Source organism: Chionomys nivalis, chromosome 11 (genome assembly GCF_950005125.1).
Source record: "Chionomys nivalis chromosome 11, mChiNiv1.1, whole genome shotgun sequence".
Classification (NCBI taxonomy): Eukaryota; Metazoa; Chordata; class Mammalia; order Rodentia; family Cricetidae; genus Chionomys; species Chionomys nivalis.
This window is the reverse complement of record NC_080096.1, coordinates 32,106,143-32,129,418: the sequence shown is the minus strand read 5'-3', so window position 1 is coordinate 32,129,418 and position 23,276 is coordinate 32,106,143. Positions and strand designations below refer to the sequence as shown.

At 52.9% G+C, this 23,276-nt stretch overlaps 1 protein-coding gene across 10 annotated transcripts in view; it reads right to left on the bottom strand.

Moving 5' to 3' along the window:
* Ptprf (protein tyrosine phosphatase receptor type F) overlaps window positions 1-23,276 on the bottom strand; it is an 83,203-nt gene that overhangs the window by 41,196 nt on the left and 18,731 nt on the right. For 7 of the 10 annotated variants that reach the window (XM_057784847.1, XM_057784850.1, XM_057784854.1 and 4 more), the window contains exons 4-8: window positions 20,958-21,103; window positions 20,640-20,781; window positions 9,018-9,206; window positions 3,745-3,762; window positions 565-675 (exon numbers count right to left, since the gene is read on the bottom strand). In XM_057784847.1, coding sequence (XP_057640830.1) covers window positions 565-675; window positions 3,745-3,762; window positions 9,018-9,206; window positions 20,640-20,781; window positions 20,958-21,103 — 606 coding nt within the window. The remainder of the gene's footprint in view (window positions 1-564; window positions 676-3,744; window positions 3,763-9,017; window positions 9,207-20,639; window positions 20,782-20,957; window positions 21,104-23,276) is intronic. The other 3 variants (XM_057784848.1, XM_057784852.1, XM_057784853.1) reach the window with 1 other exon arrangement.

Genomic DNA, 23,276 nt, shown 5'->3' with positions numbered 1-23,276 from the left:
GCTACCCCAGCCTTACCCCCAACATGAGGGGTGGGGCTTGTGATAGAACACAGAAGGCTCCTCCAAAAAGGCCAATCTGATCCATTACTGAGGCCTGCGGGATCCAAATTTCAGAACCAGAGCCCACCCTGCTGGGGTAGGCAGGAAGAAAGTCAGGTCAGGCATGCATATGCATGTGTAAATGCCCCCCCCAACACACACATACACAACACGCACACATGCCACACACACCAATGTGTGCTTAGAAGGCTCCAGACTCCCATAGGGCTCCAGGCCCAGGCAGCAAGGACCTACAAGAGATACAAATGCTCCCAGGGGTAGGGGTGGGGTGGGGTGAGTGTCTGCTTCCCCAAAGGCCTGAAGGGAAAGAAGGCAGGTAGTGGCAGCTGCTAGCAGCCTGCCCAGCGGGAGCTACAGAGCTGCTGGCACTGCTGCAGAAAGAGGTGGGAAGGAAAGGAGAGGCTTGCGGAGTCCCTCCAGTGTCTGCAAGGTCTCCAAGCAGCAATGCCTGGCAGGTGAAGTTTGGCTCCAAGGTGACAGAGCCAGCTGTGGCCAAGTTCTTACCTCTCACATACAGGTTCGCGGGAGCCGAGTAGCGTGTGCCTGCCGAGTTGGTTGCCACACACTCGTACTTGCCTTGGTCAGACTCCTCGCTGCTCTCAATCTGCAAGGCACCTGTGGGGACACAAGACAATCAGTCAGTCACGGTCCACGTTGTGTGTGACCTAGAACATGGAGGTCCTAACAACATGGGTAGTCCTAGGCTGTGGCTCACCTGGGCCACAGCCTAGGGCCTGTGTGGCTTCCAGGAAACTCTGATAAGCCAGGTCCCTCTAAGCAAGAATCAAGAACTTGTTCTTTGAAGCAAGATGTCCTTACTACGGACCAGTTCCTATTCCACCCAGGAGCCATCCAGAGTGCCCATCACTGTCCCAAGAGTCCCTAAGGCCTGTTTAACAATAATCATGCCTATCAATTCTCTTATCCCAAAGCCTACAGACCCACAGGCTGAGAAATTCCTAAACAAGCAACGTCCTTGCCTGTGAGAGTCTGAAACACCATCACCTACTTGGAAGGGGCTTGCCTTGGGGCTTGGTGCCCAGCAGCCTCTGCCCCACACTCCCACCACCTCCTCCCACTCTACCCCCACCCTGTGAGCCCCACCCATTCCGGCTACTTTCCTCAGTTTGGCGCTGCTAAAGTGCTTCGACCCACCAAGGCTTCTGCATAATTCAGAAGGCTAATGGAGACTAGAGCTCCACTAGGGCCAGCGCCCTGAGGGGCTGCTCTGGCCACAGACGGACAGACAGGAGCCAAGACTGGGAGTGCGGGTAGCTGAAAAGACCCTCTGAGGGGACCTGTCCTGTCAGGTCAAGTGAGTGAACCCCCAAGGTGAAGGATCACATGCATTTACCCCCTCCTCCCAGCAATAAACACTTGAAAACTGCTAGTGAAAGCGTACTGGGCAAGCTATCTATGACACACAAACTCACAGGGCAAAGCACCGTGCCCCTCCCTGGAACAATCTGACAGACAATTACACCCACACAGGACAGTCCAACGGATGCTAATAACCCCCACAGGACACAGTCTGACAGAAAACCACCTCCTGCATGAACAGCTGAACAGCTCTAAAGGACTTCTTCCTCTACCCTGACTGACAATCACGCCCACACAGGATAGACAGAACCTGAAGGGCCCCAAATAAAGCTGGCCAGGAACCTCAGAGGGAATTCCAAACTGTATTCGCACAGCCCAGGCCTCTGAGGAGACACTATGGATCCAAGCTACAGCTCCTTCAAAGCCCACACTTTGTCTTCCTGCCATCATCACCCAGGGCAGGAGGAGGGGCTGTGAACTCCAGAAGGCTGAGGGCTGTAGGTAGAGCAGGAGGGGATGCCACCAACACAGGAGGGCAAAGGCTGGCCCCTCTCCACGGCCTTGCCTTCGGCTTCCCCATGGGTATCAGAGCATATCAGAGCACAAGCCCAACACCCCGCAACTGCAAGACCAGCGCTGACGGCAGCCGGCGTGTCATGTTCATGGGGTGAATGGTCGCTGCTACAGCAAACACTCACTGAGCAGGGGCGGCTCAGGGCCCTGGCTAGAGGGGGTTGTCCAAGGTCAGCTCAGCAGAGGTTTGTGGGAGACAGGTAGCTGGTGCCACAAGCTGAGGGCAGGAAATAGTGCCTGGTTTGGGGTTACAGATGATGGAAGGAAGAAACCCCCCTGTGACCAGAGCCTAAGTCTGGTCAGGAGGTCTCTGTTGGCTAGTTATTTTCATCAACTTGACGTCAGCTAGTCACGTGGGAAGAGGGAACCTCAATTGAGAAAAAGTTCCCATTAGACTGGACTGTAGACAAGTCTGTGGGATATTTTCTTGATTAACAATTGATGGAGGAGAGGGCCTGGCTCACTGCGGGTGGTGCCAGGGCTGGGCAGGTAGTCCTGGATTGTATAAAAAAGCAACCGAGCAAGCCACGGAGAACAAGTCAGCTTTCCTTCACTGTCTCGCTCCTGCTTGAGTTCCAGCCCTGATTTTCCATCAATGACAGACTATAATCAGGACATGTTGATCAACTAAGCCCTTTCTTCCCCAAGTGGCCTTCGGTTGTGGTATTTATCACAACAACAGAAAGCTAACTAGGACAAGACCCAATACAGACCCTGGGTCTATTTGTACACAGACATCTCCAATCTGATAGGGACACCTAGACCCAGTAGCAGAGAAAGCAGGTCAGTGTGCTAAGGTGATGTGCAGGGAGATCCAGAGAGGGAGGGGAACAAGTTATATCCCTCAGGAGGCGACCAGCCCCAACTCAACTTCTGTCCCGAGCACTCTTCACCTACCCGAGGGTCTAGATGTACCCACAAACATTGACAAATGTAGGAAGAAAATGATGGGATAAAAACAGAAACCACCATTCTGTGTGTGATAAACCATCTACAATCCCACTCTCCGTCAGTCTCACAGTCTGAGGGTAGCGGGTCCTTGCTCCAGTCCTAAGAGGAGGAGACGGACCTGAGGGATGGTTGAGTCAGACTTGAACCCTGATCTTTAGGAGTCCAGAGTCTATGCTTTCTCCCCAGCAGGCTGTAGTGCTCTGTTCCAAGATGGCCGCTTGGAGAGACTGCAAGCTGACAGGTCAGGTGACCTAGTTATGCACGGGTCTCTGTATTCCCCCACTGTCATCTAAAATCTAAATAAAATACCTAAAATAATCTAAAATCTCTAGTCCTTGCTGCTGAAGAGATATGGGGGGGGGGGTTTCTCATTGACCACAGGACCAAGGTATTAGGAGAGCCAAGTAGTAATTGAGGATTTTAAGGAAAAAGTTCTCAGGAAAAGGGCCAGACTTGTCATGCTCCCTAACGTTACAGGAAGTGTCTCCATCTATACCAGCCTTAGGGACAGGATAGGCTTCACTATGGGAACCAAATGGATCCCTTCTACGGGGCTGGCCTAGGAGTGGGGCGCAGGGCTTGGCATCCTGGGTCGTCTCAGGGCTATCTCCACAATGCAGACTTGTAATGGATGAGGTCACAGGAGGGAATGACTGAGAGTGGAGGTGTCTGGTGGCTGGTAGTGGTATTGTGGGGCTGGAGATGAAGAGACTGGAGAGGTCAGGATGGGTATGGGGAGGTGACGGACTGGACGGGATGGAGTGGAGGTGACCAACGGCGACAGTAGTGGCGTGGCGTGGTGCGGTGTGGCATGGCGAGATGCACGGACAGCATTCTTACCTCTGATTGGTGAACCACCTGGTGAGGTAATTTGAATGCAAATAAGATCAGAGAGAAACATTAGTACAAAAGGAAAGCCACAAAAGCCAAATCAGATAAAACAAAACGCTAGAAAGGGGCCTTAACCATACGGAGAACTTGAGGCATCTGTTTAGGTGACTCAGGGGTTGTGTGAGCAAGCACCAGGCTGGGCCAAGCTGAGTGGGGGTGGAGCATGTCCCCTGGGTCAATGGCACTGCTCTGAGGAAGAGGAGGGCAGGAGAAGGTGTTGATAGGAGTCAGAAAGGCAGGACTGGGCTCCTGTGACCCTTGGTGGCTGGGTTGATGGAGGGGAAGGGGAAGAAAAGAGGCAGCACCCACACTAAAGATCACCCAAATCCCATGGGCTAAGAGTCTGAGGAGAGCACTCACCACCACAAAACCAGGGCATTTAAGCAGGCAGGGTTAAGGGGAGAGCTCACATAGGTTACCACGGACCAGGGCTCCCCAAACACGGACCAGCCCTGGCATCCCGAAGTGGAGGGAGGTATGGGACTCAGTCAGCTCACAGCCCAGTGGCTGACAGCCCATAAAACCCACCTGACTCTATTAAGGACAGAGTGATCAGAGCTCCCCAGCCTATCTGGTGAGAGGCAAAGGGCCAGCACCCACCCCTTGAGTGTCTGCTGCCTCCGAGCCCTGGGATCAGCAGCCAAGAGGGACAGGCACTTGCCTTCCAAAGCCAGGTCTATTATGAGGCCTGAGCAGGTTTGCCTTCCAACATGTGCCTCTCCCGAGACTCCCACTTCAACCACTGGAGCCAGGAACCTGTGGACAGACCCAGGTCCAAGTCTATCCACCCTCTGGCTCCTTTGGTAGGGGTGGGTTGGAAGTGTTCAGGGCCACAGATCAGGTCCTGTCTCACTGAACTTGGCAACAGCTCCCTAGAAACATTAAGAGGCTTAGATGTGAGGCAGCAGGATCTGGCCGGTCTAACTCAGGGCCTTCCTACTGGACATCCTGCAGACATGGAGACTGGAAGGAAAGTCGGTGGCTGGGACAGGAGTGTATGTGACTGCACGGCTAAGTGAGCGCCATCATACCAGTTCTCCATGTGTAGTCCAGAGGTCGGTGTCGGTGTGTGAGAGGAGTCCACTAGATTAAAACCTACAGTTAATTTCTATAAACCTAAGACTGGGGCGGGGGAAGGGCGTGGAGCATGCCTGCAATCTCAGCACTTGGGAGGCTGAGGCAGGATGACGGTGGAAAGTTTCAGAACAGGTTGTAATATATAATAAGCATCATCACGTCAGCCAGAGCCATACAGTAAAGACCTTGCTTTAAAAACAGGGAGAGAGCCGGGCGATGGTGGCGCACGCCTTTAATCCCAGCACTCGGGAGGCAGAGGCAGGCGTGAGTTCGAGACCAGCCTGGTCTACAAGAGCTAGTTCCAGGACAGGCTCCAAAGCCACAGAGAAACCCTGTCTCGAAAAACCAAAAAAAAAAAAAAACAGGGAGAGAGTTACTGGCCGTGTTTAGCCACTTTCTCTCATGAATATAGAGTGGCATTTCCTGGAGGGCACACAACCTATAATAGTTAAATGTGGCTAAATGCATCCATGTTTAAGCTCTATATTAACTGTGAGGATTTTCTCACTAAATTTTTTTGTTTTAGAATATAATTATCTTTTTTTAAATTTTAGAATGTTTTTAACACTTAATAGTGTTTAAATTATTTTAAAATAATTAGTAAATATTTACAATTTATCCATCTAAAATATCTAGTACAGTAAGCATCAATAGGTATATTCTAGACAAACAAAGCCACCCTAAGGTTCTCTGAGTTAAAGTCAGCAATACTAAGACCAGAAAGTTGACCACTGACTGCCCTCCTGTCGTCTAAGTCAGAGCTAGGGCAGGGGTTGTAGTGTATACGGCCAAGCGCCTGTGGCTTCTGCTCTTTCTATACTTAACCTACCGACTTCTCAGAATTGTACCCTGCCTGCAAACAGAGACTCTGCCCTTTCTATTTCACTAGACAGGTATATGGGACTGACGGGGCTCCAAGAGGCAGCCTCCCTAGGAGACTCATGCCAGTGAGCCCAGAAATTATATTCACACACTGGCTGTACCCTCCTGGAAGACCCGGCCACACGCACATCAGGGTGAAGTAGATGGGCACTTCTAGTCAGAGGATCTTACCAAAGGCCTCCTCCTGCAGCCAGAGCCGCCATCTCCACTTGACACCACTGGGTGGTGGGCATGTAGAAGGCTCGGCTGGCTCTGTGGGTTAGTGACGGTGTAATCTACAGCGGCATTCTCAGACTATAATACGAAAGCCTCCCTTCAGGACCCAGCCTTGGACCCCATGGGGAGGTGAGGCTGTCGGGGCTATGGTTCTGTCACAGCCACAGTAGGCCACTCTTTCTGTACTTGTCCTTCTTGGGCCTGCCTCAGGTCTCAAGCTCAGGTGGCCCATGAGGCTACTGTGGCAGTGTATCACACTGCCGCAGCAGGAAAAGAGCCCTTCATGGAGAGCTCACACCTCAGCTGTGCACACTGCCAGCCCGAGAGGCTGAGGTCTGGAGCCATGGGACACGGCTACTTCTCAGGCTCCAGGTTTAGTACACGCTGTTAGAAGGCACTGAGCACCGGTTACCTCCCAGGAGGGCCCTTAGACCCTCATCTCCACAGGTGACCCTCTGACCTGCGGAAAGTGGCTATGATAATCGTGGCCTGTCCTACTTGAGAAGGGTTACAAGAGACTCAGTGGTAACAAAGGGTAGGAAAGCACCCTGTGAACTGCTGGTGACATGAAAGCCACAAGGGGCCTGGTAAACACAGAGTGCACAGGGGACAACCCACTCTACGGAGGGATGTCTCCACATGGCTCCATCCCGAGCACTGGACACACAAGAACCGCCCGCCCCCTGCACGCACACACCCATGACCCTTAAGTCAGTTTCCTGGTGGTAGGAAAGGTCAAAGGAGCAGCTAGCTATCCTCTTCAGTGATAGGTCCCAAAGGTCAATAAAATAATCCTGCAGTGAGGACTTGGAAAGAACTGAGGATGGTGGGGAGGGGCACCTTGCCAAGCAAACCTGTCTCACCACATCCCGTCTAGGTAAGCAGGGCTGGAGACAGACGCTGGGAACTGTAGCTCCTGGGGAACAGCCAGAAGCTGGGTACAGGCTCCCTGCAAACGGGGAAGTGGCGGGAAGCAGGACAGAGACGGCACCATAAACCCAGCAGCAAACTGCCCGTTTGCTTAAGGCAGCTACTCTGTAAGCTGAGAAAAGCTGGTGATGAAGTTAATTTAACTGAGGTCAGAGAACTAATTAGGGTGGATCTAGATAGGACAGGATGAGATAAAGCTGGCCATGTGGGCAGGGTGCCTTGACCGAGAGTACGCATCTGACCACGTGGGCAGGGTCAAGGGTTCTAAGCCCAGGGTCCAGCATAGCATGGCTTTCATAGTCTAGGAAGAAGATGAATAGACAACAGCACAGGCTGCGAGAGGACAGAGTTTCTAGAGAGAGCCCGGAGGCAGGGAGAACAGTGGTATCCCTGATTAAGACAGAGGCAGCGGAAAGAGAAGAGGGGACCAATTTGAGAGCCTTGTGGTGATACAAGGAGAGGATGTGATTCCTCACCGGATGGAGTGTTGGGTCTTTCAGTCTGCCACTCATGGAGATGGGTCAATGGGAGCAGGGCATGGCTGTTTATAAAGGAAGTCATTGTTCGTCCAAGATGGGGGACATCCGGAAGGCACTGAATGTGGGCCCTGGAGCACACAGGACGTTTGGGCTGCGTTGACCAGTAGGGGTACAAATAAGGAGGTAGTGACTGAGGAACCAGGAGCAATGGGTTCGCCTGCCAGGGAACAGACTGTGTCAGTAAGGATGAGACTGGCAGGTCTCTCATCTGGAGGAACCAGCACTTCATACAAGGCTAACAGGGCAGCTAGAGGCAAGTCAAGGTGGTAAATTCCAAGGGAAGGCTGTTGGCCACTGTGAGGACAAAGAGGAAGAGGCCTGAGCAGCATCCAGTGGAGTGATGGGCAGGGGAGGGGTGGCATGGGGTCTGGCACACAGTAAGCACTACATAAATACTTGATGAACAAATGCTGTAGACACCGGGCCTTCCCAGAACTGCTGCCTGCCACAGACAGTCAATGCCATTCGGGGAGGAGTCATCCTGTAGGGAGGACCGTCTGGCAGCATGGGGAACCTGCCTGGGGCACCCAGGAGCAAATTCAGGGGAGACAGCCATGCCGGCCACTGTGCTGTGCTGGGCAGCAGCCACAAATGCTGCCGGACCATTTCCTGCCTTGATTATGGCTGTTTTAATTAACTGCACTACAGCTGCCTCCATCTTGTTGAGTTTTAATTAAATTAAATGAGCTAACACTTCGTGGGCTGTCTCAGGCGGCCGTGGCTAGGGCCGGAACCCTGCCCTGCTGGGGGGCTCATCACTCCCTTTTCTCCCTGGCACCAAGACGGTGTGGGCCTGATGGAAGATGATGGGGGGGGCTGAGAGTGGTAGGCACCCCTGAAGCCAGCAGAGACCCCAAAGAGGCAGTCACATCCTTCATGATGTTGACATCACAACTGATGGGCAGCAGGAGCTCAAACCAAAGCTAGGCTTCCCAACAACCAGCAGGCCTTCTGGAGCAGAGTCTGAGGGTCTATCCTGAGTTGCTAGCGAATGTAGAATTCAGCCCAGCTGACTCTGATCCTCCTTTCCCACCCTCTCTATACCCACAAAATCAGAATCAATTTTCTTGGCAGGAGCCTCACAGGCAGATCGATCAACGGGGCGACACCTCCCTCCTGGTCACAGTGGCATCCTTGTTCCCAGGGCTCCAAGGTGGCTCAACTGAGACATCCATAGGAGACAGGTGGCTCTGGTGGCCAAAAGACAGAGGCAAATCCCCCTAGTTTCAGGCTCTTAAGGTTCATTTGATGCCTGATGAATCAAGCATCACTAGCTCCTTCCCCAGAAAACCTTGCTGCCTAGAAAAACACAGACATAGGCTGGGCTATAGGAAAAGCAGAAGACGAAAATCCAGGGGCGCCCTCCTCAGGCCTGTCATGCTTGGAGGAGCAAAACTGGCCCTGGCATCTAACAATCCCGGAATGATCAGGACAGCACTTGCCACTGCATCCTCTTCCCAAGGCAAGATCTGGTCCATGACATTGAGGACACTACTCAGTCTGCCTTGGAAAGTTCACGCCCCATCCCCATGAATTCCCCATGGTACTCATGGCTCCTAAACCCTGCCCTCAGCTCACCTGAGCGTAGCTGCTTGATGCGGCCGTTGCTTAAAGTAGGGTCCACAGGAAGGAAGTCTTTGAACCAGGAGATCTCAGGGTCTGGATTCCCACCAGCTGCACACAGCATGGTGGCCGTACGAGCCTTCTCCACCACCTTCAGCTGAGGTCCCATGTCGATGGTTGGAAACCCGGCCGGCAGCTGGTCCTCTGCAGACAAAGGGTGACATGTGCATTAGGACTGGCCCTGTTGCCCCTGAAGGCCTCCCTGTAGCTGCTTCTGACTTTCAGGTTAGTTGGGACCCACAATACCCTTCTCTTTTCTACCCCTGACTTCTAAGCATGAGCCCTACCCCAAAAGAGGAGTCAAGAGACCTAAGTCCTTTTGGCAAGGCAGGGGCTGCAGGAGGCCCGCACTATCACATCCCTGCTGAGGAGTTTCCAAGTCTGGGAAGCACAGACTGAAGACGTCAGCACTTATCTCTCTAGGTCCTGGGAAGAACAGAGATCAATGCTCTGCTGGCTGCAGCACAGAGTGCTATATGGACACTGGGCGGGGGCGGCAGGGGCGGCAGGGGCGATATAGCTCCCAAAGCACTAATAGCCACAACCCCACTAGAGGCTCTGAGCTCGTCCAGCCTCCACTTCCTTGTCAGCACACGTGAGTGATATCCCTGCTTGGCCTGCAACCCTTCAGATCTACCATGTGGCAGAGCCCCAGGTCACTGACCCTGGCACCTGGCCTCTTGATGACCTAACTCTAGAGTCTTGCCTTTGACCATTCTCTGCTGCAGCCTTAACCCTTGCCCTTCTTTCTCACTCAAACCTGACCCTGACAACCATGACCAGGCCCTAAGGACAATGTGAGTATGTGCTGGCTGAGACGGCCAAAATAAAACAAACAAACAGCCCCGGGTTTTCCTCTCCACTTTTCCTGGAGCTGGTGACTCCCAGAGGAATCACTTGCACAAGGCCCATTCTTGCCTCACACAGGTTCCTAAAGCAGCCCTCACGGACTGAGGCAAAGCTACCCAATCTCCATCTCTCAGAAGCATCAAGAACTGGGAAGCCAGGCGCTGGACCAGTGTAGACCATGGGGAACTCCCGTCTCCACCACCACCTACCACCTTTAGGGCCTGTATGTTACTCTCTGTTTTCCATCTGTCTACTGGGGTTAGGTAGACAGTATAAAGTATAAAGATACTTTAAAGACTTCATCAGGGCACTGGGGAGTACCTGATACAGGACCTGCACCCAGAACCACCCATACAGAACAGGTGGTTCAGGTACTGAAACTATAGCCTGGGGCCCCTTTCATTCTAGACTGGTAAGAAGTCCTTCCCACTGGAACACAACCATCGAGTGTTCTCTAGAACTCAGCAAACACCCTCTCCTCTCCCAGGCTTGGTTCTAGGCATTCTCAATGAGGGCTCTGGGAATGTCTGCCCTTTGTCTACCTTTTGCAAAAAAACCTTGGGCCTTGCAGTGGGGAAAAGCAGCACAACTCTGCACTTCCCTCTCGCATGCCCAGCACAGCGTTACTGTGTGAGAACATTTGTTGAGGCCAGGCTCCCATGCTACAGAGACTCAGTCTCAAAAGGGAGAAAAGAGCAGGTGGCAACACCAGCTTTCCCCGCCCACTCTGGAGACCTAAGGGGGCCAATCAGGGGCAGACATGAGAGGAAGCTGGAGGAACCACAGCAGGCAGAGGAACCTCATTAAAGTTGCAACTTCTAGCCAGAATGTGGTGACGCATGCCTTTAATCCCAGCATTCGGGAGGTAGAGGCAGGCAGATCTCTCAAGGCCAGCCTGATCTACAAAGTGAGTTCCAGGATAGCCAGAATTGTTACACAGAGAAACCCTGTCCTGAAAAAACAAAACAAAAACAACAAAATGTTGCAACTTTTAGGGATATCCCAGAAGAGTGTCTGGCTGGGGCATAGGAGAACTCTCAGTATGGCCCCTGACTTCCCTGGAACTGGCTATACACACCCCTGCTCACAGTCCTGTAAGTTCTGGATGTAAACACTTGGTCTCCTTGGCTATAACTACGATCCTACAGTGCCCTGACTCTCCACTCTGATTCTTGAAAAGGATTATATTAAACATAGGCAAGAGAACAGAGAGAGCTGCGTGTGTGCAGCTTCTTTGGCCTGCTATCAATTGGAAGATTGCAAGCAAGATTGATAGCAAGACCTGAGGCCTAGGGGCACCCTCCCCACCCCTTCCAACAGTTGGGGATGCTCAAGACTGCTAGAGCTACTCACTGACCAGGGCACCAAACTTGCTCTTCCCAGATTTTATGCCTACCTGTTTGAGCGAATGGAGTGCAGGGTAAGGGGTGACTAGGTCCTGACAGAGCCATAGCCCAGGAGCTACCTAGCCTCTGTCGCCTACTGCCAGGAGGTAAGGACCAAGGATGAAAGCAGTACAAATGCTTGCAGCCCCATGTCCCAGGAATCTACTCTGAATTCTTGACACAGGGAAGGTCTTTGGGACCTATGCCAAATTAAGGACAATTAATTTTCCTCCCTCAATTATCACGCCCTCAAATGGCTTGTCCTTGGCTCAGATCATCCCTCAGGCACCACTGCCAAAGCCTAAAACCAGTGAGTGTAAAGAGCTGAATAGCAGGACCCAAACGCCAGTCCCGTGTGCCAACTAGGCTCCCAGGCGGTAATGGAAAGGCTGCTCCCCCCACTCCCGCCCGGGAGTGTATGTGAGTCTCTCAGGAGGACTCCAGCCCCTTAGGACTGACCAGATGCTATTTCACCTTCCTCTTCCAACTGGGAGCCTTAAGCATATTCACACCAGTTAAGGACAATAGATATTTCCCAGATGCCTGTTGAGCGCGACTGGCACACTTGCCACTGTCACCCCCCAGTGCCACCAGAGCCGTGTCTAGAGGAGTGTGAACCGCTCAGGTTAATGACCAAGGCAGATTTCTCAAGAGGATGTCACTGTCACTTCCAACCCATCAACAACTGAGAAAACTGAGGCTTCTGGACACCAGGGATAAAAGGTTCCAAGCATGAAGCTTTCACTCTGTTGCAGTTACTCTCTAAAAGCTTTACAAAATGACAATCTTTACCAAAACCCTATGAGGCATATGAGCAAAAGGGGACTTGGCAGAAATCTAGAAACCCGCCCAAGGTCACTCAGTTAAACTGGAGGTGGGGCTTGGAGGAAAGCTCTGGTGAGACCCCAGTGCTTTAGATGCAAGCACAAAAAGGTGGGCAGGGCAGGGCAGGGCAGGGCAGGGGAAGGGAGGGGCATCCCTGAGGGAACCACGCCCTTTCCCATTTCTACACCTTCAACTGACTTCCGGCTTCACTGCAGGACCCCCCCCCCCATGCACACACGCCCCTGCGTTTTCAGGTGCTACGAAGATAAGTCCACTGCTCCCCACATGTGAACACCCCTGCATGCACCCACGTTCCAAAGGCGGGATGCACGGGTCACGCTATAGACCCTCCAAACGTGTCCTGCCAGTACAGGGGCTGCTGGCGCGGGAGGGCCCCTCCCCCCCTCCAGGCCACCCGGTAACCACGGCGACGGTGGAGAGGCGGGTGCCATGGTGGAAGGGCTGCGCGCGCTTGTGTCCGAGCGGGCGCGCGCCTCCGTGTCCAAGTCCTACTGGGCGCCGCCCTTCCCGCCCCCGCCTGGGCGGAGCAGCCGCGCCTCCACCCTGGACCCTGCTGGGGCGGGGGGGGGGGGGGGGGGGAGGAGCGGACGTTCCCCCCCTTAGGCATTCCTGCTCCACCGACGCAGCGCACCCAGCTCCCACCTGCCAGGGTCAGCACAGTGCAAGAGGTTGTAAGTTGCCTCTCTATATATAGTCCGCAGTGTCAAGCCAGACCCTCCACTGCACCTAGGGTCCCCAAAGCAGAAAGAGAAGCCCACTGAGGCTTCGCAGGACTTTGAAAAGGTACCAACCCGGTAGCTTAAGCCTGGACAGTCTCCACACATAAGTAGCAGGATCAATCGAAAGTCTGCCCCTCCCGAACAGATCTGTGCACTTACAGTGAGCATTCAAGTATTCATGAATGGCTCCTGCACCCAACTGCGCTACCCTTTAAATACTGTACTTGGGAGACCTAAGCCCTTCCCTGGAGAGGTCCTGGTTGTCTCAGAGATGAGAGGGCATGTGGCAGGGCGTGTCTAAGGATGGGGGAGCAGGGAGCGGGCTTTAGGTCCCTCAGCAGAAGAACTAATCAGTGTGACTCCACCTCTCACCTGCTATCTTGGTGACTTCCTGGAGGAAGGAGGATCAAGAATGTGCACAGAAGGCAGAAAGCTTCCCTTGCGCACTGCCTGAGTAAAGACTCTAAGGAGGATGGAGGGACGATAAATAGCAAGGTGAGTCTGCGGGTATGTACTGGAGTTCTGAGAGATGAGGACAGGGGAGGGGTGGGTGGGGAAGTTTAGACCAACAAGCGGCAATGACTGGGGGAGGAGGGAGGCTGCTGAAGGGCCCTAGAGAGCACACATAGGTCTCTTTGTCCAGCTCAGCCTGGGATGCCTGGGGCGGAGTCTGGGCCAGAGGCTGGGGGCTGCACCAGGGAAACTAACAGATGGAGATGCTTTAGAGGGGAGGGGGTGAAGTTAGGGGCAAGCACCAGCACCGTCTGTCAGTGAGACCTCTTCACCCGTGTTTACCCAGCTTCATGGCATCTCTGAATACGGGCACACATGCGCATGCACATACCCAGGCTCCCTGGGGTGGTACCGTCTGTGCGGCTGACCCCTCCTCTATGCACGGGCATATCACCCTGTCCCTGAACACGCAGACACCTTAGAAACATGCACAGCCAGGGACCTAGAGAACTACATGGAGAAAGAGACAGATGCAAAAATAGAAGCCTCCATGTGCATGTGGAGGGGCATCCGCAGTAACAAGCACCTGTGGAAACAGACTCCTGCAAGCAGATCCAGAGGCGGTATGCGCAGAGATATGGTACACAATGTGAAGAGATGCAACGTCAGAGAGACACATATGCTAAGATGCATGCACCTGGGGACACAGGCAAAGACCAAAACCATGCAGGAACCTCTCTGTAGGTGGCCAGACCCCACCCTGCCATTCAGGCACTCCAAGGAAGCCCAAGGCCACCTCAGTCCTGTCTCAAGGAAGCTCCATCTTTGGCGAAGACAGGGTCAAGACAGCAAGCCCTCCCAAACCTGTAAGCTCTCATTCTCAGGGCCTAGCCACACCCCACCCCCAAGTTCCCAGGCAGTGAGGGGGGCCTGAGGGGCCTCGGGGCCCATCTCCCTTCGCAGCTTTCAGTCTCGACTTTCAGCTGTTTTTCCAAGAGAAAACTCCCACCTCTTCTAGCACTCAGATTTCATCAAACTTGGCGTCTTAAAAGCCTGTTTTGTTTTTGAGTCTGAGCTGTTTGGGGCCTGTCGGCAGCCAGGCCTCCTTCTCTCAGTAATCCCCCCTCCCCTGGGCTTCCCTGGCACTCCACATCGTCCTACTCAACCTGGCAGGTGAGGCCTCCCCACCGTGCATACTCAGTAAACCCAGGGGCCATTGCCTGGTCCCCACATTTTAGTTCCTGGCTCTGGGTATGCTGGGCACTCCCTCTCCTGGTGTTCCTCTACCCCAGTTCTGCTCCATGAATATTCTTTTTAACCATTTACCTCTCCAGGTTCAAGCCTTGCTCCCAGTCACTTCAGACCACTGACAGCCTCCCACTCGGTCTTCAGCCCCCTGCAGCCCTGCTGCCACCCCGCCCCTTCTCGAGGGCGCTAGCCAAGGTCAGCGGCAACTCCAGAGCTAAATCCAAAGGACACTCACTGCCCAATGCTTATCTCACTTGGCTTCTCCTCCTTCACACTCCTTCATCAACTTCCATTGCCTCCCTTATTCCTGGCTCCCCTCTTATCTCCCAAGGAAGGTCCTCCCAACAGCTAAAGTCAGTTCCTGGAGATTCTTCTGCCTTGGCTTCTTGGCTTTATGATGATTCCATCTCCAGCTGCCCCTCAAGGGGGCCAGGCAAGGCCATACCAGGCCTTCTCGACATCTTTCCCTGGATGTCCACACACAACCGACTTGGCAATTTTCAACTCACCCTCTCAGACCTGGGCCTACTCTTAGAAAGTGGTCCCACCATCTACCCAGGCCTGGAACCAGGAACCCAGAGCTACCTGGGCTCTCAGAGCAAGGCAGCTGAGCAGAATGCCACCTAGCATGCTCTTGATCTCTCTCCCTTTCTCCTCTCCACAACAAGGTTCAGGGCAAAGCTCACTCTTGCCTAGACTGACCACATCTTCCCCCGACTGCTGGGATGCACTTCCACCCCATTTTGCACCAAGGACTTCTATGAATCTGGTGACGCTGTTGCCCTTAAGCCTTTCCTTCCCTGGGCAGCCGGGGTGAGGACACCTTATCAAGGATGGAGACTATACATCCAGGGTCACAAGCCAGGGGCAAAGAACAGTAAGCACAAAACAGGCCTGAGAGCCACCTGTGACCACAGCGATTGAGAACTAGCTTAGGCATAGGGGAAGCTCTATGTATACCATTAGCAGAGATAACCCCATACCACAGGAGAATTCATTTAAAAAAGTTCACCGGGGTCCTTGAAGACTACCAGAACTGGAAAAGACGAGAGGATTCCAGGGACCAAGAAACCCAGGGCCTGACCTTCCAGAGCGCGTACTTCTGCTCCATTCCAACAGTGCCTTCCTGCCATCTCAAAATGGGGCCCAAACCTCCAAAGTTCAGCTACAGCACTTCACATCTGCATGGCCCTGAAATCTACATGGTCACAGGAAATGGAGGTCAGGTCCCAAAGGTTGCTGGGCCAGCAGCAGGCAGTGCCATTGCTGCCAGGAAGGAACAAGGCTATCTGGGGTTCCAGATTTGGGACTTCCTATGGTAGCCCTTTACCCTAATCTTTCTACCATGAGTGAAGGGAACAGAAAGGTTTAGGGCAGGGAAAGATGGGTCCCCAGGAAAGCATATTTTCATCCGGCCCAGGCAGGACACCAAGGGACAGGTCATAGTTTGCTCATCACACTGTGTGTGTGTGCGTGTGTCTTAAGAAGCTATTTGTCACCCCACAGCCTCAGAGTCTACCGCGGTAAGAACAAGTACATAAGCCAAGATCCAGTGTTACACCGAGACACCCTTGACCCTGGCCTCGCCAGGTGGGCAATGTTAGACACTCTAGCTGGACCCCTGGGCCACAGCTCTGCCCACTTAGCAGACACAGGGGCCAGAGGGAAGCAGGTAGAAGGCCAAGAGGGCCAGGTGGGAAGTGGGGAAGAAAGGAGAGGTCCTAAAGCCTCCGAAAGTCAGGTTTAGTCGGGACTCATCCAGTGTGCCTTCCTCTTGGCTTGGTTATAGGAACTGCCAAGGTACCACTGCAGCAGATGCCAATAATACTTTAGATCACCATGCTGCCCAGCATCCATCCCTGCCCGACAGATGTAAGCAGAGACTTGGTGGCATCCCAGATACGACACATCTGAATATGACACCCCTGACTTCCTACCAGCACCAGACTGACCCTACACACCCAGCTCAGGCCGCCAACTCTCTTGCTATTCACAAAGCTAAGGTATAATACCACATGCTGTAAACCTTGTGTCTCACACACACACACACACACACATTCTATACCACCACCTGCCATATGTATCCCACAATCCAGATACTGCCTGCTGTGCACATGTACGTGTGTACACATCCTGATGCACACGTAGCCCATAAAGTACACACCACCTGCTTACACACGCCCCTCCCCCACTGCCTGAGTCACACACATGCACAGATCCCGCTACACAACTCCTTTGGTATGAGGCCCACTCCTCATACAAAGTGTTGTGTATACACAACACTTCACACACATGCTCACACCACTGTAAGCACACCATCTCTTTTGTCCACAAAAAGACAAACACTAAGTCCCTGAGCCTGGCCCCCAGGACAAGTCAGTAACAGTCTAATCAGCTCATAGCCTGATGATTCCCCATCTTCCTCTGGGCATTCTGTGTCCTTTCCAGAACCTACCCAGTTACTAAGGCTCCATCTACACCTTTGGCTATTCAGCCTCCCCCTAGGGTGTTCCCCAACCATGGTTCTGCCTGGCCTGGACTCTGCAACCCCTTGGGGACTCTATGACCTCCAAACTGAGCTCAACATCCTTACTATCCCCCCACCACCACCTTTGAAGGGAAAGCCCAGAATCAAGGCCTGACTCCCCTCCCCCACCCCTCGTGAGGGAAAATGTCAGATTCCCTGTCTCAGTGGCAGCGGGCGGGTTGGAGGGGGAATGATTCAGCCACCGCCTCAAGAGTGCGGAGCGAGAAGAGCTTTTCCTGCCATTACCCGGCGAGGGAGAGGCTGGCGCGCTAATGGCTTCAATTACCACTCAGACAGGAACGCTGGGCGGCAGGCCCTGGTACTCGTCACAGCCTAGGACAGGACAGGCCCACCCCCAGCCACCTTGTGCTGGACACCCCACCTTATAGACAGGGACACTGGCACATGGACTGACCATCCCAGGACAGTGGGCTAAGGCTCACACAGTTACCAGTAGCGGAGCAGTCACAAGGGATTTGGCATGGCAGTGTCCCCAGAGGCTGAAATGGGAGAAGCATGAGCTGGACTGGGGGTGGAATGAGGCAAGGGCCGAGGGCTCCCAAAGGAAGTATGATGCTGGGGTTCCCTTTTTAACATACATTGATCCTGTACCTGGACCAGGCTCCCGAGGCGTTCTCCAGTCACTCTGAAAGCACCTATCTCAATGCTTACACCCTTGTGTGTCTGGAGGTGCACACATTGTGTGAGACATGGGTAAAGGGTTCAAGCATTATTTCCCAGCCCTCAAACCAAGTTCGTGTCCTCACTACTAAGCCTCTGTGGTGGTCTCACAAGAATGGCCATGGTTCTTCCCTGGTGCCACCCCAGCACTCCAAAAAAAAAAAAAAAAAGTCATCTTTTCACCTATTTTCTACAAGTACCCCAGCTTTCCTAGAACCCTAGGAAGGAAGAATGTGGAGGAAATGGGGCAGGGTTGGTCTAGGATGCCTCTCTGAGGTCCCAGCCCCTGACATTCCTTTTTGCCAAGCCTTAAGCTGGTCAAGGTTACAAAGACCCATAGGTCAGCATTTTGTCTTGCTGGTGCTGTGTTTCAGGAGCAGGAGGGGCTCACGAGACCCACAATTCCAACCGTTCTATTGTAGTAGAGACTTGTCCCACACTCCAGACACCTTCCAGTTCCCAGAGGCTTATAAATACACATTCTCAAGCCCAAGACTGGGGATAAAAGCACGTGTCTAGTACTGGGTTCCATTCCCAACACCACATAATAGTGAATAACCCCTAATCCATGAAAAGAAACTCTTGACTAGGAAGGCCGTTCCTAATGGCAACCCTCTGCAAGTGGGAGTCCTCTTCCCCAGGCCTTAGATCCTAAGGCATGAAGTTGCCAGGGCAGTGGGGATGTCTAGGAGGAGTTAGCTTTCCATCCTCACAAGGAGACTGTTCCCCAGCCGGAGAGCCCCAGAAGATGCCGCAGGGGCCGCAGTTCCAGTCCCCCAGACCTCCACTCAGATGCCAGGCAGGGCACATGGCTCTCTGCAGGGGCAGATGCCAACAGGTTCACGTTTAGGACAGAAATACTTTTCCTGGGTCACAAAATTGGAGAAATGGAGGTCAGAAATGTCAGGAAGGAACCTTAGAACCAATGATTTCATCCCAGCGCTGGCTGTCTGGGTTCTCACTCCCCAGATGGAACGGACAGTTGGGCTAACACAACCCAGATGACACCAAGTGGCAGCAGCTCAAGTGTCTAAGCTTTAGAATGTAGAACTTCCAGGTCCACTCACACTGAAACCCTGGGACGCACTTTACATTGTAATTAAAGCACCACACTAGCTTGGACTTGCATCTTGGCTCCAAGACGGAACAAACGAGGCTCAGAGGCACAGTTACCAGTCCAGGGTCCCTGTCTTAACCATTGTCATCTACAGGGGAGGGTCTAACACAGCTCTGTGAGAACCCACTGACGCACACGAGACACACAGATGCGTGTGTGAAGGGATAAAGTCAAAGTGTAAAAATGGCCAATGTGAAAAGATGTTCAACCGCTCTTGTAATCAAAGAAATGCAAATTAAATTGAGATGCCATTTTTTTGCCTATTAACTTGGCAAAGATTTTTTTTAATGGTAATTTCCACTGCTGGTGGAGATGTGCAGGGAAGAGGCCCTCTTCTGCGCTCTCTGCTAATATAAACTGATATAATCTTCTAGAAATATCAAAAGCTTAAAAATGCATGTGCCCTTTGACTTTAGCAATTCCTCCATGAACTTAGAATACAGAATGATCGGCTAAGCGACACTATCTTTAAGGACATGGATGGCACTCTGTTTACAAAGGCTGAAAGCTGGGAACATATACACCCAACAAAAAGGGAACAGCTAAATAAATTAGGGTGCTTCCATGTGACAGCTTACCCACAGCCACTAAAAATAATGAGGCAGAAGAATATTTAATGGCAAGGAAAATGTTCACAGTATGGTTTTTGAAGCAATGGCTGGGGAGATGACTCAGTAAAGCACCTCCTGAGCAAGCACGAAGACTTGAGTTCAGTTTCCCTGCACCTGAGTGAGAGGCTGGGCATGGCGGTTGAGTGCCTGGAACCCCGGGGCTAGGAAAGGCAGGTAGAGATAGGTGGATTCCTAGAGCTCCCCAGGGAGCTAGGCTAGCCCAAAAGCGAGTGAGTTTGTCTGAAAAGCCGAGTTTGTCCTCTAACATGGGAAAAATCAAAACAAAATCCAAAGTCATGGAACAAATATATGTACACACATATACAAATCATACACTCCAAAAATGGGCTACCAAGGACTAGCCAATAGCAGTAGAGGTAGGACGGCAAGAGATCATTACTTCTCCCTATGCTTCATCCTATATGCAGTTTTTTAGCAGTGAACAGATAATGGTATTGCATTTAAAAAGAAAGCACCAATCAATGCGGTATTTTGAAGACACACGTCCAGATTCATGCAGCCACTATGGTTAGGGTTTAATCGTGTCACTTCCCACCCTATTTGTGGTTTTCTACGTCTTAAGGAAGGGTTTGCGTCTCAGCCCGATCCTCCAGGCCCACTGAATAACTCTCCTCTTCCGTGCTCTCCAGCTCTCCAACCGCCACTCGAAAAGCCTCCAATCGACCACTCAGAGTCCTGGACGCTGTTTCCCCGTACACCCTGGGCCCTAAAGGCCTAGAAGCCAAGTGTCCCCATTCCTTACAGAATTTACTGGACACTGAATGAGGGTGGCACACATAGAGATTCTGGGCTTTGTGGCAGTTCAGGGAAAGTGTGTGAGAGAATGAATGAGCGAGCCCCCAGGTGAGGAAAAGACACAAATATTCGCACACAGAGCCCAGCTCCTTGATCTGGGCACCAGGAAGACGCCGACACCAACTGCCAGGCTTCACTGCCACAGCCGCATAGCCCCAGGGCTGCACAGCTGCCGCACCTCCCCTCCAGTCTGACCCAGCTCAGCACACAGCTGGCTTCAGCGCAGGCTAGCGAGCCAGGCCTGGTCAGCACTGACTCTCACCCACCCCAGGATGGCCATCCTCAGCCCACCTGGCCACTACGCCGTGGCCCTCTCAGCACGTACCTTCAAGCACCGAGAGCTTGGCGCTTGTGTTGATCTCGCCTAGACTGTTTGTGGCTGTGCACTCATAGATGGCTTCGTCCCGCTGCACTCGTAATGGCTGGATCCGCAGCACTGACCCCGCTCCATCGTCAAACTCAATTACCTGTTACAGGACAGATGTGGTCATACCTGTTAGACATGTGGGGATCTACTGGAGACGCTTTTCCTCACATCCCCAAAAGGCCCTTGAGGGAGATTAGGAGGAACAAGAGAATGACCACACGGAGAGCAGGCCAACTCTAAAGCCTACCCAGTCCTCCCAGCCAGCCAAGGACAAACCTCAAAGCGCTGGGAGCTGACTTTCTTCCCCTTCTTCATCCATGTGATTCGAGGCTTGGGTTCCCCTGTGGCTTGGCACACGAAGGAGGCCACCCCTCCCGACAGCCCAATCTGGTCCTCGGGGACCTTAACAAAGACAGGTTTGCCTGGAAGAGAGAGAGACACTAAATCATGGTGGCATGGTCACATCAGGCATGATCTAACGTTGCAGGTAGGAGTCCTTGGGGGCAAGGGGCGAGAAAGACTAATGAAAACAGTAATAATACCTAACTTTTATATAGTGCTTAGTAAGAGCCAGCCCCTGTTCAAAGAGCTGAACCCTTAACTCTTTGAAGCTGAGGAGGTGGGTGCTATAATTACTGTTTACAGAGAAAATCGAGGTGTAGGGAGGTCGAGGTATTTTTCCAATGTGACACAGCTGGTAGAGAACAGAGTCTAGAGTGGGGGGTCCTTGCCTCCATGTCTCCTGCTTCTGATTGAGATTCCAAGCTCCAGGAAAAACAAAAAACAAAAAATGTACTGGACAACTTTTTTCTGGGAGGAGCCCCAAACTCTCCTAAAGACTTCCCACCTACCCAAAGCCTTAGGCAGACCCTAGGACTCCTTCTTCCCCCTCACCCCACATTCCACCAGCCACAAAGGCCTGGACATTCCAGCTCCTGAGAGGCTCTGGATGGCTTCCCAGAGGGATGCTTTCCTCTAACTGCCCTTCCCACCCCTGCCCCCACTGACTTGGCAACTGCCTTCCCACAGCATGGGTAGCTCCTGAGTTCCTACTCCAGAGGAGAAAAGGAGCTCAGACAAGGCCCTGCCACACCCTGGTTTACATGCCAGGGCTGACCCACAGCCTCTTATCCCTTCAAATCCCACCATCCAGGGTCAAAAGCCCCGAGAAACTGGGCTCATTGAGACATAGCAATGCCTCGTTAATCCTGACAGGGGATCCATTTCCTATTAATCAAGCCAATGAACAGTTCCAGGAAAGTTAGTGCCTTGGGAAGGAGCCCTCCAGACTACCTGCTCGGTGCCCAGCAGCTCAGGCTCCCTGTGGAGCCCTGGCAGAAAAGCACCCACTATGCACCAGGTACTTTATCTCACTTCCTCTTTTACAATCAGTGCCTCTACTTCATAGGCTGAGAGACCAAGTCATGTGGTCTCAGTCACATAGCCAGTAAGCACTAACCAAGACACCCGACACAGTTCACAGACTACTGGGGGGCCTTGTGAAGAGTGGTGGCAGAGCCTGTCACTGTTGGCTGTACTTGTCTGACAGGACTCTCCCTCTCCACTACGGTCACCTCTCACCTCCCAACCCATCTGCACTACCACCACCTTAGAGCGCCATTTTCCCTCCATGGGACAACTTGCTGACTGAACAAGCTGATGTCCTTGCCTGTGCCACCCCACCCCACCTCCTCTTTTCTCTATTCAGAAGCCAGAAAACAGCCTCCTCCTGATCAAATCTCCTCAAAGGCTTCCCACTGCTCTTCCTTCCCCCCCGCCCCCCCAAAAAAGCCAAAGCAAACTCCTATCACAGCAGACAAAGCCCTGCCAGGTCTGACCTAACCATGCTCCTGGCTTTAGAGCCCAGAATAAGCAATGCTCCCTGCAGCCTCAGGGCCTTTGCATAAACTGCATCTTCTCCTAAGAACCTCTTAGACTACCCCTTTACACACTAAACTCTTACTTAAGTCACCTTTAAACATCATCTCCTCAGACACCCATCCCATGCCCCTACCCACCTGCCCCATTAGCTTAGTCCACGGTTTTAAGCTCTCTGCCTCCCAGTGTGCTCAGTTTCAGCATGCACATGAGGCTACAACTTTCCACCTCTTTGGTGTTTATTAGCAGCTTCCCAAACAGACCCTAACCCTGGACAGGGCAGGTCTGTCCTGTCTCCTGCACTGTCCCACTGTCTGATGCAGTTCCTGACACCCGGGGTGCAAAACGGAGAAAAAAATGGACAGAGGAAGGAATGCAGGGGTGGGGGGTGGGGTAGAGACTGGGGCCTCCCGCATACACTTTCCCTCCAGGCAAGAGAGAAACCCAGGGAAGAAGTGCCCCTCCAGGTCCTGCCTCAACGTGTCTACAGTGAAACCAGAGGAGAACCTGAAGAACCAGAAAGACTAGGAGTGTGCTGGGGTGGAGTGGGGAGGGGAGGGGCCTCCCGAGCCAAACAAAGAGCAGAGAGGCTGGGCAGGTGAGCCAGGTAGATCATGAGCAGCCAGGAGGAACAGGCCTGGAAGCTGTGTGGAGCTGGACTGTGCCCAAGGCCCGGGGCCATCAGGGAGGTGGAACTACTCCTCTCCCTAGGGAGGC